The sequence below is a fragment of the Pseudorca crassidens genome, chromosome 1 (genome assembly GCF_039906515.1).
Source record: "Pseudorca crassidens isolate mPseCra1 chromosome 1, mPseCra1.hap1, whole genome shotgun sequence".
In the NCBI taxonomy this organism is placed as follows: domain Eukaryota; kingdom Metazoa; phylum Chordata; class Mammalia; order Artiodactyla; family Delphinidae; genus Pseudorca; species Pseudorca crassidens.
In genome coordinates this window covers 48,191,460-48,208,534 of record NC_090296.1, presented here as the reverse complement: position 1 = coordinate 48,208,534, position 17,075 = coordinate 48,191,460, and the positions used below count along the sequence as shown (strand labels likewise).

The 17,075-nt window shown below is 37.4% G+C and overlaps 1 protein-coding gene across 6 annotated transcripts in view; it reads right to left on the bottom strand.

Moving 5' to 3' along the window:
* FERMT2 (FERM domain containing kindlin 2) overlaps positions 1 to 17,075 on the bottom strand; it is a 70,600-nt gene that overhangs the window by 35,746 nt on the left and 17,779 nt on the right. For all 6 annotated transcript variants that reach the window (XM_067735549.1, XM_067735518.1, XM_067735521.1 and 3 more), the window contains exon 3: positions 13,375 to 13,608. In XM_067735549.1, the coding sequence (XP_067591650.1) occupies positions 13,375 to 13,608 (234 nt within the window). The remainder of the gene's footprint in view (positions 1 to 13,374; positions 13,609 to 17,075) is intronic.

The window sequence follows — 17,075 nt, the reverse complement described above, 5'->3', positions numbered from 1 at the left end:
TAACAGAAAAAGTGAAGTAAATCCATATAAAATACTATTTCATTGATACAGGAATTTAGGACTTATTATTTACTGTGTCTTATATCAAGGAGAAACTAAACTAGTGAATTTAGGAATCTGAATCACATGTGTAAGACTGGACTTGGGGAGGAGCATAAGTAATTAAACAAGGTTTATACTAAAATAAAACACACCTAGAGGACTATGAGTTATAAAAACTTTAAAATAGGCACACCAAAATACAGTGCTATCTTTCCTTTGTGCTAAATTATAGTTCAATAATAAAGATATACTAGCATTATGAGTCACTACACAAAGCAATGATCCAGGATCTATTTATAACAAAAGGATAAACTACATAGCAATAAAATTTAACGTTCAAAATCAACATAATGTTATCAAGTAGAATACAAATCTAGTGGAAGACAGACTAAATAAATTATATAATTATGTAATTATATATAGTACATATATATATCTCCAAAACTATGGGGCTGAGGAAGTGGGAAACTAAGGAGCAGAGAAGGGTTCTCAGGTAAAATAATAATCATTTTAGTTTAAAAATAAAATTTTCTGGAGCGTTTCCAGTTAAACATGTATGTTGAGTTTGTGCATTTACTTTCACTCCTTTCCAAAAATCATACCAAAATGTAAAGAAATAAAACATGAACCTAAAAGGACAAAAATAATAGGAGAAAAACATCAGATGAGCAACATCAGAAGAATGCTGAGACAAAAGCCTGATGGGAAAGAAGCAAATGATTTAGCAAAGTGGACAAATAGAAAATCAAGGTGTTTGCAGGAAGTACCAATGGGAAACACACTGACTCACTTGTGCCAAACATCAAGCATGTTCATGTACTGAAAACAGAGAGACAAGAAAAATGAATCCTGCCCCACATCGGATTACACCTACCCCTTAGATACGCACCCTTTAGGATTCCTTACGGGAAAATCTGAAAAGCCCTAGGGAAGAGATCTTTTAGATACTGACATTTGAAAAAGTGTGCTCAATGTCTAAATACCCTGCAAAAGAGTGACAAGCTAAACCCCGTTCAACTAGAGTTTCCTATTAGGTATATGTATGAATGGACAATTAGAATGGACAATCAATGACTGACAGACATTATAGAAAGGACTCTGTGGTAGGCAGAATTCTAGAGATATCTCCTTAAAATTCCTGTCCCTGGTTATACAATCATATGCTAATCTAGGGACTGCTGTGAAGAGACTTTGCAAATGGAATTTAGGTTACTGATAAAGTGATTTTAGGGAGATTATCCTGAATTCTCTCAGTGGGTCCAGTGCAATCACAGGAAGCCTGCCTAACAGAAGAGAAAGGCGGAAGAGGGAAGCAGAGGAGAGGTCATATAGATTTGAGGAGTAAGAAGAGCTGGACTTGCTGTTGCTGGCTTTGACAAACGAAGAGACCACAAGTCAAAGAATTCAGAAGGCCTGTGGAAGCTAGCAGACAAGCCAAGGGGAGCGTCAGTCCTAGAGCCACAGGGAACCCAATTCTACCATGCAGAATTCTTTCTCAGGGCCTTCAGGAAGGAACAGAGCCCTGCTGACACCTTAATTTTGGCCTTATAAAATTCTAAGCAGAGGATCCAGCTGAGCCATGCTGTGCCCAGACTTTTCACACAGAAACTGTGAGATAATATATGTGTGTTTTAGGCTGCTAAGTGTAAGGCAGCAATGGAAAACTCACAGACCTTCCAATGTGAAAGAGAGCAAATGAAATGGAAAAGAACAACTTAGGGAAACAGAAATAATGCAAAGAACAGAATAGAATAAAACATAAACCTCCTAATTACAAATCTCAAAGATAAGACAATGGCATCCGTGAAAGATGGATAGGATGTTAAAAAATAACCAGAGGGACTTCCCTGGTGGTGCAGTGATTAAGAATCCACCTGCCAAATCAGGGGACACGGGTTCGAGCCCTGGTCTGGGAGGATTCCACATGCCGCAAAGCAACTAAGCCTGTGCGCCACAACTACTGAGCTTGCACCCTACAGCCCGTGCTCCGCAACAAGAGAAGCCACCACAGTGAGAAGCCCACGTACTGCAATGAAGAGTAGCCCCTGCTCGCCGCAACTAAAGCTCGCACACACAGCAACAAAGACCCAACGTGGCCAAAAATTAAAAAAAATTATTATTTTTAATTAAAAAAAAAAGAGATAAGAAGGGGCTCTTGGATATTAACAAGGGGGAGGAAGGGTCCTTTCCATTTTTAAAAAGTTTTTTTTTTTTTTTTTGTGGTATGCGGGCCTCTCACTGTTGTGGCCTCTCCCGTTGCAGAGCACAGGCTCCGGACGCACAGGCTCAGCAGCCATGGCTCACAGGCCCAGACGCTCCGCGGCATGTGGGATCTTCCCGGACCGGGGCACGAACCCGTGTCCCCTGCATCGGCAGGCGGACTCTCAACCACTGCGCCACCACTTAACTATTTTGTTAAGGTTTAACTTATATAAAGTCTACAACTCTTAAATGTATTCATGAATATCTGGGTAATAAAGATCCAGATAGAAATATAAAACACTGAAAAATAAAATTTGAGAGCCACAATAAAAAAGCAACAGACAAAATATAAAGTCAGGTAAGAGGATCAATCCAAGAACTAATATCAGACTAATTACTAGCAACAAAAAGAAGAAAAAAAACACAGGGGAGGAATTAGGGCACATTACTATGAAATTTCAAAATGGCAGGGAAAAAATCCTAAAACATGCCAGAGAGAAAAAGCAGTCTACAAAGAAAGGATAAAAATTAAGAACACTATCAGGACTATAAATAGCAATACTGGAAGCTAAAACAACTGAACAATGAATTCCCAATTCTGAGGGAAATTAATTTTCAACCCAACAATTCCTATCAAAGGACAAAATAAAGACATTTCAAATATGACATCTCAAAAATTTACATCCCATCTACCTTTGATGATGGAGGATATAGTCCATCAAAATAAAAGAGCAAATCAACACTGAGGAAAATGCAAGGATCAAGTATGAGAGAGAAGACACTTTCCCTGGACAATGGTGGAGGGAAGTTCTGGGGCTGTAACTGTACAACTTGACCTAGAAGTCACCTACTCCAGATTGGAGCAGGAGGATGGAGGGACTTCACAGTGTGTTTAGGAAGAAAAAAAAGGAGGGAGGGAGGAGATTATTATCAGATAATGTATTTGATCATGAAAATTATAGAGAATCTAGAATGTAGAAGAATCAACAACAGAGAAGTTTCAAAACTAAGTAAATGATAAACAAAAAGGCATATAAGATAGAAAAGGTGAAAGTATACACTTTGGTTCAGCAAGTAAAAATACTCACCTTGTTAAAATAATGCAAACAATGATACTGATTTAATAAAAAATTATAATAGTTATAATAAAGTGAGAAAGAAAAAGTTGAGAAAAAAGAAGTGAGCAGGTATCTAAAATGGATAAATCAAGAAATAACAGAGCTTCCCTGGGCACAGTGGTTGAGAGTCCGCCTGCTGAGGCAGGGGACGCGGGTTCATGCCCCGGTCCGGGAAGATCCCACATGCCACGGAGCGGCTGGGCCTGTGAGCCATGGCCGCTGAGCCTGCGCGTCCGGAGCCTGTGCTCCGCAATGGGAGAGGCCGCAACAGTGAGAGGCCCCCGTACCGCAAAAAAAAAAACAGAACAGCATAAGCACTTTATTTAAATTACGGAACTAAAAGAAACAGTAAAAAAGTAGAAAGTGGTAGGGAATGTGCTTGGGGTTGGGGAGAAATAGGACAGAAAAGTCATTTTATGTTATATGCTTTTTTAGCTTTAACTCTGTTATCTATGGCTTTGATTTAAAAAATAATTTCAAAATCTTTCTGCTTATTGTGTAAAGAATGAATTGGAAGGAACAAGGATGGATAAAGCAGACCACTTAGGAGGCTGCTGGAACATTCCAGAAGAGAGATGGTGGTGGTGTGGCCTATGAGAGCAGTAAGGATGGTAGAGATGGAAAGATGTGGAAAGATTCAAGATATATCTTGGAGGCAAAATTAACACTTCTGGGTGATGGATGAAATGTGTATAAGGAAGAGAGTGGTGCTAAGGACCACTCCCCAGTTTCTGACATGTATCTGGGATGGTGCTTTTACTGCTATGGAGACTTCTGAGGGGCAGAGTGGGAAGGGCAGAACACAGAGATTTGGAAAGGAATACCATGAGCTCAGTTTTGAACATGTTCAATTTGAAATTTCTGTGAAAGAAATGGTTTTGTTATTATAAATAATGCTTCAATGAGCAAATGATGGCTTTCTAAAAAAGGTACATGGCTAGAAGAAAATCAAGGATGAGTTAAGAATGGTCTCAACTAAGATGGAGTAACAAGAATTTGATTTACCCTCCTGCTTTATTTAAACAATAAGAAAGGAAAAGAAACTTTTTCAGGTATTAGACAAGGAGCACAGGAGAGAAGAGAAAAAAACCAGAATGAGCTCTTTGACTGTACCAGCTTACTGCCTAGAAGTAGTTCGGGGTGGGGAGGGGACAAACAGAGTCAGGTCTCGCTGAGTTGAGAGATCTGAGGTGGAATCCAGGGAGGCCAAGATGGCTAAAATTTGTGGGTCAGAGTACCAGAGAGAAGAGAGCTCCACAGAGAGATCTGGAGATCTGTAGTTATCCACTGGGATCTGGGTGAATACTGATCTGTGCATCTGTGAGGGGAAAGTCTTCCTAATACACAGGATATTGAGAAGAATCCCCAGAAGGAAATTAGCCCTGGACTAATGGTGGCTCTGGACCTGCCCTAACAGAGCATAAAAGCAAGTGTCAAAAGGATCCAACTGATTCCAAGTAATATGACTGAAAAATTTGACAGAAAAAAAGCCAATGCTACTTTTTAATTTTATTTATTTATTTTTGGCTGTGTTGGGTCTTCGTTGCTGTGCACGGGCTTTCTCTATTTGTGGCGAGCGGGAGCTACTCTTCGCTGCGATGCGCGGGCTTCTCACTGTGGTGGCTTCTCTTGTTGTGAAGCACAGGCTCTAGGCACGCAGCCTTCAGTAGTTGTGACAAGTGGGCTCAGTAGTTGTGGCGCGCAGGCTCTAGAGCACAGGCTCAGTAGTTGTGGAGCACAGGCTTAGCTGCTCCGCAGCATGTGGGTCCTTCCCGGAGCAGGGCTCAAACCCGTCTCCCCTGCACTGGCAGGTGGATTCTTAACCACTGTGCCACCAGGCAAGTCCCATCCAACGCTACTTTAAGGAATACAAAAAGAAATCCAGCCACCAACAATGAAAAATTAACAGACTCTAGCATTCAATCAGAAATTACCAGACATAAAAGAAGCAACCCATTACCAGGAGTAAAAGGGGGGAAAAAGTAGCAGAAGCAGAAATAACTACAATGATAGAATCAGTAATCAAAGATATTAAAATATCTATTATAAATACACTCCATATGTTTAAGAAAGGAGAGAAAAAGATAAAAATAAGGAAGAAAAAGTTGAAGATTTATGTATTTTTTAAAAGTCCAAAATCAAACTTCTAGTGATGAAAAATACATCTGAAATGAACATTGGATGGGATTAACAGCAGATCAGCAGAAGACCAATAAACTTCAAGACAACAATGGACACTATCCAAGATGAAACACAGAGAATAAAGACCAAAAAAAGGAAGAGAGCATCAGTGATCTATGGAAGAATAACTGTTGCTCTAACATATATGAAACAAGCCCAACAAAGGATAGCTGTGGGAAGGGACACCAAAAATTATTTGAAGAACTAGTGGTTGAAAATTACACAAATCTGACGAAAACCGTAAACCCACAAATCTAAGAAACACCATGACCCTAGAACAGAACAGACCTAAAGAAAACTATGCCAGGACACACCAGAATTAAATGCTGAAAACCAGGATAAAGATAAATTCTTAAAAGGTTAACAGAGAAAACATTCAGAGGGGAAAAAATAGAAGAGCCATAACGGACTTTTCTGAAATTATGCAAACCAGAAGACAAGAGAAAGACATCTGAAAATTACTGAAAAGAGAAAAAATCTAGAATTCTTCACATAGCTGCAATATCTTTCAAAAATGAAGGCAAGATTTTTGTAGACAAAAGGTAAAAAAAAAAAAAAAAAAAAATTATCACTAGCAGACCTGCACTATAAAAAGGTCATATGAAGTTCCTCAGATAGAAGAAAAAGGGTATCACATGGAACGTCTTCTTACAAAGAGCAGTGAAAAATGATAAATGCGTGGGCAATTATAAAAGACCATTTTTCTTATTTTTTAATATTTAAAAAGGCAATTATTGTTTTAGGGGAAAATAACGTTGAGTTTTAGCATATTTGAAAGTAACACATATGACAATAGCACAAAGAACAGGAAAGGGGAAATGGAACTATACTGTTTTAAGATTATTATACTATGTGTGAAATGGTATACTATTTGAACACAGAACGTGAATAAAGTTAACGTCATACACTGTAACCCCAGAACAACCACTAAAAAGACAAAAGTGGTAATAGCTAGTAAGTCACAGGTAACAATAAACGTAACTGTAACAAACAAACCCCCCTCAATTTAAAAGAAAAGAGGGGAAAGAAAAAAAACAGAGCACATAGAAACCTTAAAATAAATACCATATAAAAAGCAAATACCAAGGTGACAGATTTAAACTCAACGACACTGATGATCACATTGAAAGTAAATGGTCTGGGCTTCCCTGGTGGCGCAGTGGTTGAGAGTCCGCCTGTCAACGCAGGGGACACGGGTTCGTGCCCCAGTCCGGGAAGATCCCACATGCCACGGAGCGGCTGGGCCCGTGAGCCATGGCCACTAAGCCTGCGCATCCGGAGCCTGTGCTCCGCAACGGGAGTGGCCACAACAGTGAGAGGCCCGAGTACCGCAAAAAAAAAAAAAAAAAGTAAATGGTCTATCAACTGTGTTGCATGCCAATTTGATATTATCACTGTAAAGCAATATTACACTTAGAAACCTAATTGTTTTCCCATAATCACTGAATTCTCTGATATGTTTTTTCCAACTTCCTAGCATTTCCTCTCTGAAGTATCTAAATTAACTGTCCTGGATGAAGTTTCCTTTAAAAGGCAATGTCTATAAAGTCCTATGGCTTCAACATATTCAATTTTGTTTTGAAAGGTAATAAAAATAGTGAATTTCTATTCCTACATCTAAACCACTGGAAAAAAATAAAATAAATAATCTAATGGAAGCAACCTAAATGTCCATTGACAGATGAATGGATAAAGAAGATGTGGGGTGTGTGAGTGTACGTGTGTGTATGTAATGGAATATTACTCAGCCATAAAAAAAGAATGAAATAATGCCATTAGCAGTAACAGATGGACCTAGAGATTATCATAGGAAATGAAGTCAGACAGAGAAAGATAAATATCATATGATACCATTTATATGCAGAATCTAAAAAAATGATACAAATGAACTTTCCATTTACTCTTAAAAAGGCTCGTCATTTGTAAAGCCTGCATGTCGGAACCCACCTTACATAAAAGAACTTAGCATGCTTTGCCAGCAGTGTTTCTTTCAAAAAGGAAAGGAAAATGTAACTAAAAACCTCATTTAATCATTACACAGAAGCATCTTCTTAAGCGTTATGTTATAAAAAAAATCAAGATACTTTTTACCAAATAAAAAACTTAGCAGTCTGCCAAAACTCACACAAGAAATAGACAATCTGAATAAGTCTATACCTATTAAAGAAATTGAATCAATAACTAATAATCTTCCAAAACAGAAAGCACTAGGGCCAGACAGGTTCACTGGTGAATTCTACCAAACATTTTTTCTAGTTTTACTGAGGTATAACTGACATACAACACTGTGTAAGTTTAAGGTGCACAGCATAATGACTTGACTTACATAATATTACCACAGTAAATTTAGTTAACATCCATTATCTCATACAGATACCCAAAAAAAGTTTATTTTCCTTATGGTAAGAACTCTTATGATCTACTCTCTTAACAACTTCCAAATAAACCATACAGTAGTGTTAACTCTAGTCATCGTGCTATATACCACATCCCCAGTACTTACTTATCTTGTAACTGGAAGTTTGTACCTTTTGACTACCTTAATCCAATTCCTCCCCTTAGGCTGTTTCCATGTCTTGGCTATTATAAATAATGCTGCTATAAACATGGAGGTGCAGCTATCTCTCCGACACAGTGCTTTCATTTCCTTTGGATATATTCCCAGAAGTAGAACTGCTGGATCATATGGTAGTCCTACTTTTAGTTTTTTGAGGAACCTCCATACAGTTTTCCATAGTGGCTACATCAATTTACAATCCCACCAACAGTGCACAGGGGTTCCCTTTTCTCTACATCCTTGCCAGCATTTATCACTTGTCTTTTTGATAACCATTCTAACAAGTGTGAGATATATCTCATTGTGGTTTCAATTTGTATTTCCCTAATGATTAGTGATGCTAAGCACATTTCCATGTACCTTTTGAACATGTGTATAACTTGTTTGGAAAAATGTCCGTTCAGGTCCTTTGCCCATTTTTAAAAGTGGATTATTTGGGGATTTTTTGCTATTAAGCTATATGAGCTCTTTATATATTTTGGGTATTAACTCATCAGATATATGGATTGCAGATAATTTTTCCCATTCCACAGGTTGTTTTTCATTTTGTTGGTCATTTCTTTGGCCATGCAGAAAATTTTTTTGTTTGATGTAATTCTACTTATTTTTGCTTGTGCTTTAGGTGTTCTATCCAGAAAGACATTGCCAAAACCCATGTCAAGGAGCTTTTTTCTTGACATCTGAGGAAGAAATTATACTAATTCTCTATAATCTCTTTCAGAAGATAGAAGCAGAGGAAATATTTCCTAATTCATTCTATGAAGCCAGCATTACTCTAATACTAAAATCAAACAAAGCCATAGCAAGAAAAGAAAACTACAGACCAATATCTCTAATGAACATAAATGCAAAAATCTTTAATAAACTATTAGCAAATCGAATCTAACAATGTATAAATAGAATTATACACCATGACCAAGTGGGATTTATGTCAGGTATGCAAGGCTGGTTCAACATCCAAAAATCAATATAACCCATCACATCAAAAGGCTGAAGAGGAAAAATCACATGACCATATCAATAGGCGTTAAAAAAAAAAAAAGCATGACAAAATCCAACACTTATTCATGATAAAACACAGTAAACTAAAATAGAGGGGAACACTTCCTCAACTTTTTTTTTTTTTGGCTGTGCTGTGTGGCTTGTTATGATCTCCCTGGTGGTCTAGTGGTTAGGATTCAGCGCTTTCACTGCTGCGGTCCAAGTTCAATCCGTGGCTGGGGAACACTTCCTCAACTTGATAAAGAGTATCTACAAAAAACCTTCAGCTAACAACATACGTAATGATGAGAAACTAGAAGCTTTCCCACTAAAACAGGAACAAGGCAAAGATGTCCTCTCATATCACTGCTTTTCAATATTGTACTGGAAGCCCTAGCTTATGCAATAAGACAAGAAAAGGAAATAAAAAGTGTACAGATTGGGAAGGAAGAAATCTGTCTTTGTTCACAGATAACATGATCATCTCTACAGAAAATCTAAAAGAAGTGACAAAAACTCCAGAAACAAATAAACAATTATAGCAAGGTAAAGGACACAAGGTTAATATACAAAAGTAAATTGCGGGCTTCCCTGGTGGCACAGTGGTTGAGAGTCCTCCTGTCAATGCAGGGGACACGGGTTCATGCCCCAGTCCGGGAAGATCCCACATGCCGCGGGGCGGCTGGGCCCGTGAGCCATGGCCGCTGAGCCTGCGCGTCCGGAACCTGTGCTCCGCAATGGGAGAGGCCACAACAGTGAGAGGCCCGCGTACCGCAAAAAAAAAAGTAAATTGCTTTCCAGCAGTGAGCATGTGGAATTTGAAATGTAAAACACAATACTATTTACATTAGCACCAAAAAATAAAATACTTACATATAAATATGACAAAATATGCACAGGATCTATATAAGGAGAACTACAAAACTGTGATGAAAGAAATTAAAGAAAGAAATAAGGGGAGAGACATTCCATGTTCATGGTCAGGAAGACTTGATCTGTCAAGATGTCAGTTCTTCTCAGCTTGATCTATAGATTCAATGCAATCCCAAACAAAATCTCAGCAAGTTATTTTATGGATACTGACAAACTAATTCTAAAGTTTATATGGAAAGGCAAGAGACCCAGGATACCCAACACAATATTGAAGGAGAAGAGCAAATTTGGAGGATTGATGCTACCTGACTTCAATCCTTACTGTAAAAAGCTCCAGTAATCAATACAAGGTGGTATTGGCAAAAGAACAGCAAACAGATCAATGGAAAAGAATATAGAGCCCAGCAAGTGACCTATATAAATATAGTCAACTGGTCTTTGACAAAGCAGCAAAGGCAACACAATGGAGAAAAGATAACTTTTCAATAAACAGTGCTATAACAACTGGACATCCACATGCAAAAAAATGTATCTAGACCCAGACCACACCCTTCACAAAAATGAACTCAAAATGGATCACAGACCTAAATGTAAACTGTAAAAGCCTTAAAAGATAACATAGAAAAAACTCTAGATGACCTTGGGTTTGGTGATGACTTTTTAGATATGATAACAAAGGCATGATCCATGAAAGAAATAACTGATAAGCCAGACTTTATAAAAATTAAAAATTTCTGGGCTTCCCTGGTGGCACAGTGGTTGAGAGTCCGCCTGCCGATGCAGGGGACGCGGGTTCGTGCCCCGGTCCGGGAGGATCCCACATGCCGCGGAGCCGCTGGGCCCGTGAGCCATGGCCGCTGAGCCTGCGCGTCTGGAGCCTGTGCTCCGCAACGGGAGAGGCCACAACAGTGAGAGGCCCATGTACCGCAAAAAAAAAAAAAAAAAATTAAAAATTTCTGCTCTGTGAAAGAAGCTGCCAAAGATAATGAAAAGATAAGCCACTGACTGGGATAAAATATTTGCAAGACATATCTGATAAAGGACTGTTACCCAAAATATACAAAGAACTATTAAAACTCAACAGTAAAAAAACAAAAACTTGACTGAAAAATAGGGCACAGACCTTAACAGATACCTCACCAAAGAAGATATACAGATGGCAAATGAGCGTATGAAAAGATGTTCCACATCACGGAAATGCAAAATTAAAACAATGATATACCACTATACATCTATAAAAATGGCCACAATCCAGAACACTGACAACACCAAATGCTGGTGAGAATTCAAGAGCAACAGGAATTCTCATTCACTGCTGAATGTGAATGCAAAATGGTATAGCTACTTTGGAAGACAATTTAGCGGTTTCCTACAAAACTAAGCATATTCTTACCATATGATCCAACAATCATACTCCTTAGTATTTACCCAAAGGAGTAAAAAACACATGTTCACAAAAAAAAACCTGTACGTGAATGTTTACAGCAGCTTTATTTATAATTGCAAAACTTGGAAATAACTAAGATATCTGTCATTAGGTGTGGAAAATAAACTGTGGCACATCCAGACAATGGGATATTATTCAGCGCTTAAAAAAATGAGTCACCAAGCTACGAAAAGACATGAAGGAAACTTAAATGTACATTACTAAGCAAAAGACACCAATCTGAAAAGCTACATATTGTATGATTCCAATTGTATGACATTCTGTAAAAGGCAAAACTATGGAGACAGTAAACAGACTAACAATTGCCAGGGGTTGGTAGGGGAGGGATGAAAAGGCAGAGTACAGATTTTCAGGGCAGTGAAACTATTCTGTATGATATTACAATGATGGATATGTCATTATACATTTGTCCAAAGCTGTAGACTGTACGACACCAAGAGTAAACGCTAATGTAAACCATGGAGTCTGGATGATAATGATGTATCAATGAAGGTTTATCATTACAACAAATGTCCCAGTCTGGTGTGGGGTCTTGATAGTGGGGAGGTTGTATGTGTGGGAATGAGGGTAAATGGGAACACTCTGTACTTTCTGCTTAATTTTGCTGTGAACCTAAAACTGCTGTAAAAAAAAGTTTATTAAAAAAACTGATAAATGATATAAACAGGCAATTCAAAAAAGAAACTGAAATGGCCAGTAAAGACATAAAAACATAGTTATCTTTATAAACTAAAATGAAATACTGTATTTTTTCACTCAGAGAAGCAAACACTAAAAACTGACAACGTTCAAGTGTTAGTGACAACTTGAGGCAATGGGTTTTCACACACTGACGGTTGGAATGTAAACTGGTATAACCACTTGGGAAAGCAATCTGACGGTATCTGAAATGAATTATGTGTACACTTAAAACACAGCAATTCTACTTTCTACTTCTACACAAACACAAAAGAGAAATTCCTCCACACTCGTGCAAAACGGCATTAAGAAGATACCTGCACAGCAACTGCAGGAACATTTTGTTTTGGGATATACACACTCACAGATGTGGATACATGTATGTATGTTCACATATTTTCAAAAGTACTGGAAAGATACATATTAACCTTATGCAGTAGTTGCTTTGTGAAGGGAGATTAGAGGAGAATATGAATCAAGAACTTTACCTATATTATTTTGACTTAAAAAATAGTTTAGCAAAATGATAAAATATCAGCTATTAATTCTAGATAATAGGATTTAGGTAAATGTTACATAATTCTTTATATTTTTCTGTATTTTAATTTTTGTCTTAGGAATTCCATTAAACATAAAAAAAAAAACCTTGTAATTTGAGTCATTAGAACAATACAGTAACGTCCTGTATCTCCCCCAAATCTATGGTACAATGGAGTTATGTACTAATGGTAATGACAATGGTTCACATTTTCTCTGATGGTTGAATATTTCCTGTCATATGACAGAATTGGGTCAGCCAAAAGTAATCTACATCTCATTTCAGAAAACATAAACAGAACTGCTACAAGAGTTTTCAAATTGTAGACTGGTTAAGGACGACAACACTCATGGTCATTTCCTTAGGAGCTGTGTCAGGCCTTCAATGAAGGAACACAATCTGCCTGAATCACTAAAATTGAATATTGACTTACGTTGAAGGAAATACTACAAAAGCTACATCACTCTGCAAATAATTGCCTGTTCTCTTTTCCTTCCCATAAAAATAAAGTCATCAGAATGAGGTATTAAATAATAATATATATTTCTAATAAGGAAATACTAGACACCTCCTGTTCTACCTTAACTCAACATTTCTTTACCTTAAAGTAATATAAAAACTTTGAAGAATAAAGTAATATTTTCACAAACACAGATAGCTCACCCCAATCCCTACTCCTTGAGATAAACTCAATGTCAGTCATCAGTCATATACATATCATGCAACTCATAATTTCATGAATTTATCTGATACTTACTAAAAGTCTTACAGATGTCAGAAACAGCTTTGAAGACTCTGTCAGAGAAATTCACTTTCACCTTCACATACTTCATGTTGGGAAGTTGCAGGCGGAGCAGCTTGTGCTGGGGGGTGAACTGAAGCTTAGCATCTGCCTGAACGCCATACTTGTCCAAGGTCCAATGTGTCTTGAGGAGCCAAGTTCTCTTCTTTTCCCACCACAGAGCGTGGTCAGACCAATCTTTTTTTACATCTATTAAACAAACAAACAAAACACTTCTAAAAATCATCAAGATCACCTTGAGAGAAATCATAAGCAGAAAACTAAATAACTGGGTATTTAATATGATCAACTAATTAAATACTAAGTGCCTGTTTTGTGATAGGTACAAAAGAAATACTAAATAGCTGAGAAAACATTCTGCCCTTGAAAACTAGTATAGAAGGGAGCTGAGGCAGAATACACAGGGTAACCTAGTAATGCTTAAGGGGGACACACAATGAGGAAGAGAGTAAGTACTCTCTGTAGGCATTCCGAGAACAAAGAGAACCCTGGGGACTAGAATCAGAAGGATTAATGATGACGCGGAGTTGGTGGATTCTGAGCCCAGCCTCGAGGAATGGACGATATTCTGATGATAAAATAGGTGAGAAGGCTGAGATATATGAGGCTGCAGAGGCATGCTGAGGTTAATGAGTGGTGAAAAGTAAGATGAACCAAAGTGAACAAAACCCAATATCCTAGGTAAAGAAGAGACTGGAAAAGAAAACATCCACGAGCAACACTTAACAACTTATTAAGAGAAAACAAAAACAAAAAAACTACACTCCCAACCACACACCCAAATACATTCCGAGAAAAGTAACTTATAAGTCTCACTGTCCAACTTTTTTCCCCCAATATATTTCGGTACAAGAGAAAACATTAATATCTGTTATACTCTTTAACATCCTTATGCAATTAAATTAAATGAAAATAAATTTATACCAAATAAAGAGTATAATTTACACAAGATTTGGCTACCCCCAGATATAGCCGATCATAACAATAAACTTGCAAATAAAAGCCAACTTTAGCGAGTTCTTAAAGTAGCAATAAAAGTAAAGACTTTTTGTATCAATTATATGATAAACTAAGAACCAAAAAAGGGGGACAGGATATTTTTTTTAAAAAACAGTATTAGCCAAACAAAGCTTTCCAGGGGAAGAAAATAAAAATGAAAAACATTATCATGATTCTGATATAAAGTTCATCTTAATACAGTTTTAAAACGAATTGTTCAATTTTAAGAAGATAAATTTAAAAGTATACACTAACCTGAAATTTCTTTTTTAGCACCTGTCTACCAGAAAGCTTCAGAGTAAAAAATCAAACCACCACACTGATTATGAGCCTAGAAACACTTTCTATAACGGTGAAATTTACTTGATATAATTAACTTCTCCTCATTATGGAAGAAACACATCACAGGTGGGAAAAAGACTTTCAATTCCCCCAGCCATTTAAAAAAAATATTTTAATTAGTAAGTACTTTAATGGGAGAACTGTAATTACTTGTGATTATATTGCCATTTTGAAATTTCAATATTTGTTTTGGGAAAGCCCAATTATGTTATTTGAAGTTTGGCTGCAGAAATACATATTTTACAACTACTTACTTAGTTGTGACACAATGTATATAGTACCCTGCATCTTAAACTATTTTCCAGCACAGAATTTATCAACTAACTTTTAGAAACAACAAATCTGATCTAGCTCATAAGAACACAACCAAGGTTGGGACCTTTTCATATACTATGAGGTAAATGTCACACACATTACAGATGGTTTACTTTTTTCTTCAGGAATAAAGAACCCAAGGCAGAAAAAGATAATTTGTAAAGAATGATAGTAACCAAGCAGAGCAAGGCTGAGCTGAACTGAATTAATTGTAGGTAGGTATCTAATACTTTCTTCCCCATATCTCAATCCATTCACTTCTGCTCCCAATATCAACCATTAAGGAAGCTACAACATATATTCCCAGTGGGGGGAGAAGAGAGGAAAAAGCTGTACACCACTAATAATAATAATAGTTTTGTAAATACTGACTTAAGTCATTTGGGTTCCCTTTGACTTACATCAAAAGACAATTCTGAAATAAGAACTTTGGCACAAATAGCTTATTTGGGGTGGGGGTGGGGGGACCCCAGGAAGCATACCTGAGGGGATTAGGAAAAGCAAAACAGAGGGAGAAAAGTCTACTAAGGATTCATTAACTTCTGTGGCTAACTGGAGTTCAGTCCTGTGAGATATCCTCCGAGGAATTACATAGAACATGACTTAGAATTATCCCCCTAAGGAAAGAGAAAGCTGGGGCATCTATCCAATTCCTTGGTTGAGGGCTGCTCCTAGGGCCATTCAATTCCCAGCATTTCCCCAGCTGCCACGCATGGGCTGGCCACCCTACACTCAAGCAGTTAACTCACCAAGGCTGAAATATTTACTACATGGACTTTTTACAGAAAGACTTTGTAGGCCCGGATGCAATAAAATCTCAACTTTGCATCACTTAGGCTTCAAACGCTAACCTCAGAAACAGGTACTTCCCGTGATCTTCCTCTTTAAAAATTTAACCCTCCCCATCAATTCCACCTTGGTTTTTTACACCAAAGGAATGGCACCCCTGCATCCAATAAGAATAAACATTGACAAGAAGGACATATAATCCAAAGACTGTGTACTAGAAACCTATGAATAGTTTGTTTACCCACAGAAAGAGAGAAAATCTTTTACTGACTGGCAACACTGGTAAAATCAGTCTTTTTTACCCACAGAAAATAGTAGGTAAGTAACAATATAGGAAAGAAAAATCACCCCAAATAAAAGCAAAAACAGGACACCAGAAAAGATCTGAAGTGTTGATAGGGCACATGCCAAGAGACAAAAACAGAGAAAAGCAGGCATTCTGACAGCAAAAGAAGTAGTCAGTGTTAGAAGATGGAATGGCTGGACTATGGGAGCCTGTAACATATGTTCAAATAGTATAATTTTTGGTAGCATTCTTGAAGACTCAAAATACCAGCAACCTAATCAGCATTAATTATAAGATAATCACTACTACAGAACAAGAACAAACAGCATCTATAAAATATTCATTAATTCCACTAATATCTACTGAACATTTACTGTGTGCCAGAAGGCACTATTCTAGTGCTAGAGATACAGTGATGAGAAGAACAAAGTGCCAGCATCTTTGAAGAAGGCCAATATGACTAGAATTGAGGAGGTGAAGCATCAGAGAGCTCGGCAGAAGCCTTGCATATTATAAAGTCGTTTAGCTTTTATTATGTGTGTGAGAGAAGCCACTAGAGCAGTGTTTTCCAGCTTGTTTGGCATTAGAATTATCTGAGCAACTTTTCAAATAGAGTAATGCCTGGACTCAGCCCAAACCACTCTGGGTGTGGGTCTAGAAATCGATTTTAAGCAGGGGAGTGATTTTTTTCCTCTTCTCTCTCACATCTTCTTTTGCTCAAGACAATCCCTCCTATATGAAATGATTATGTTCCAAAGTTCCTTTAAGTCTTAGAATTTAGATTTGCCACAAAGAAACATTATAAATAGGTTCCAAATCAGACTGTTACTCAAATCTAAAATAGCCCAAAGTATACTACTAGCAATATTACACTAAACTGATATCATAAGGCTTTTGCAGAATATATGGCTGATGTTCAACTAGA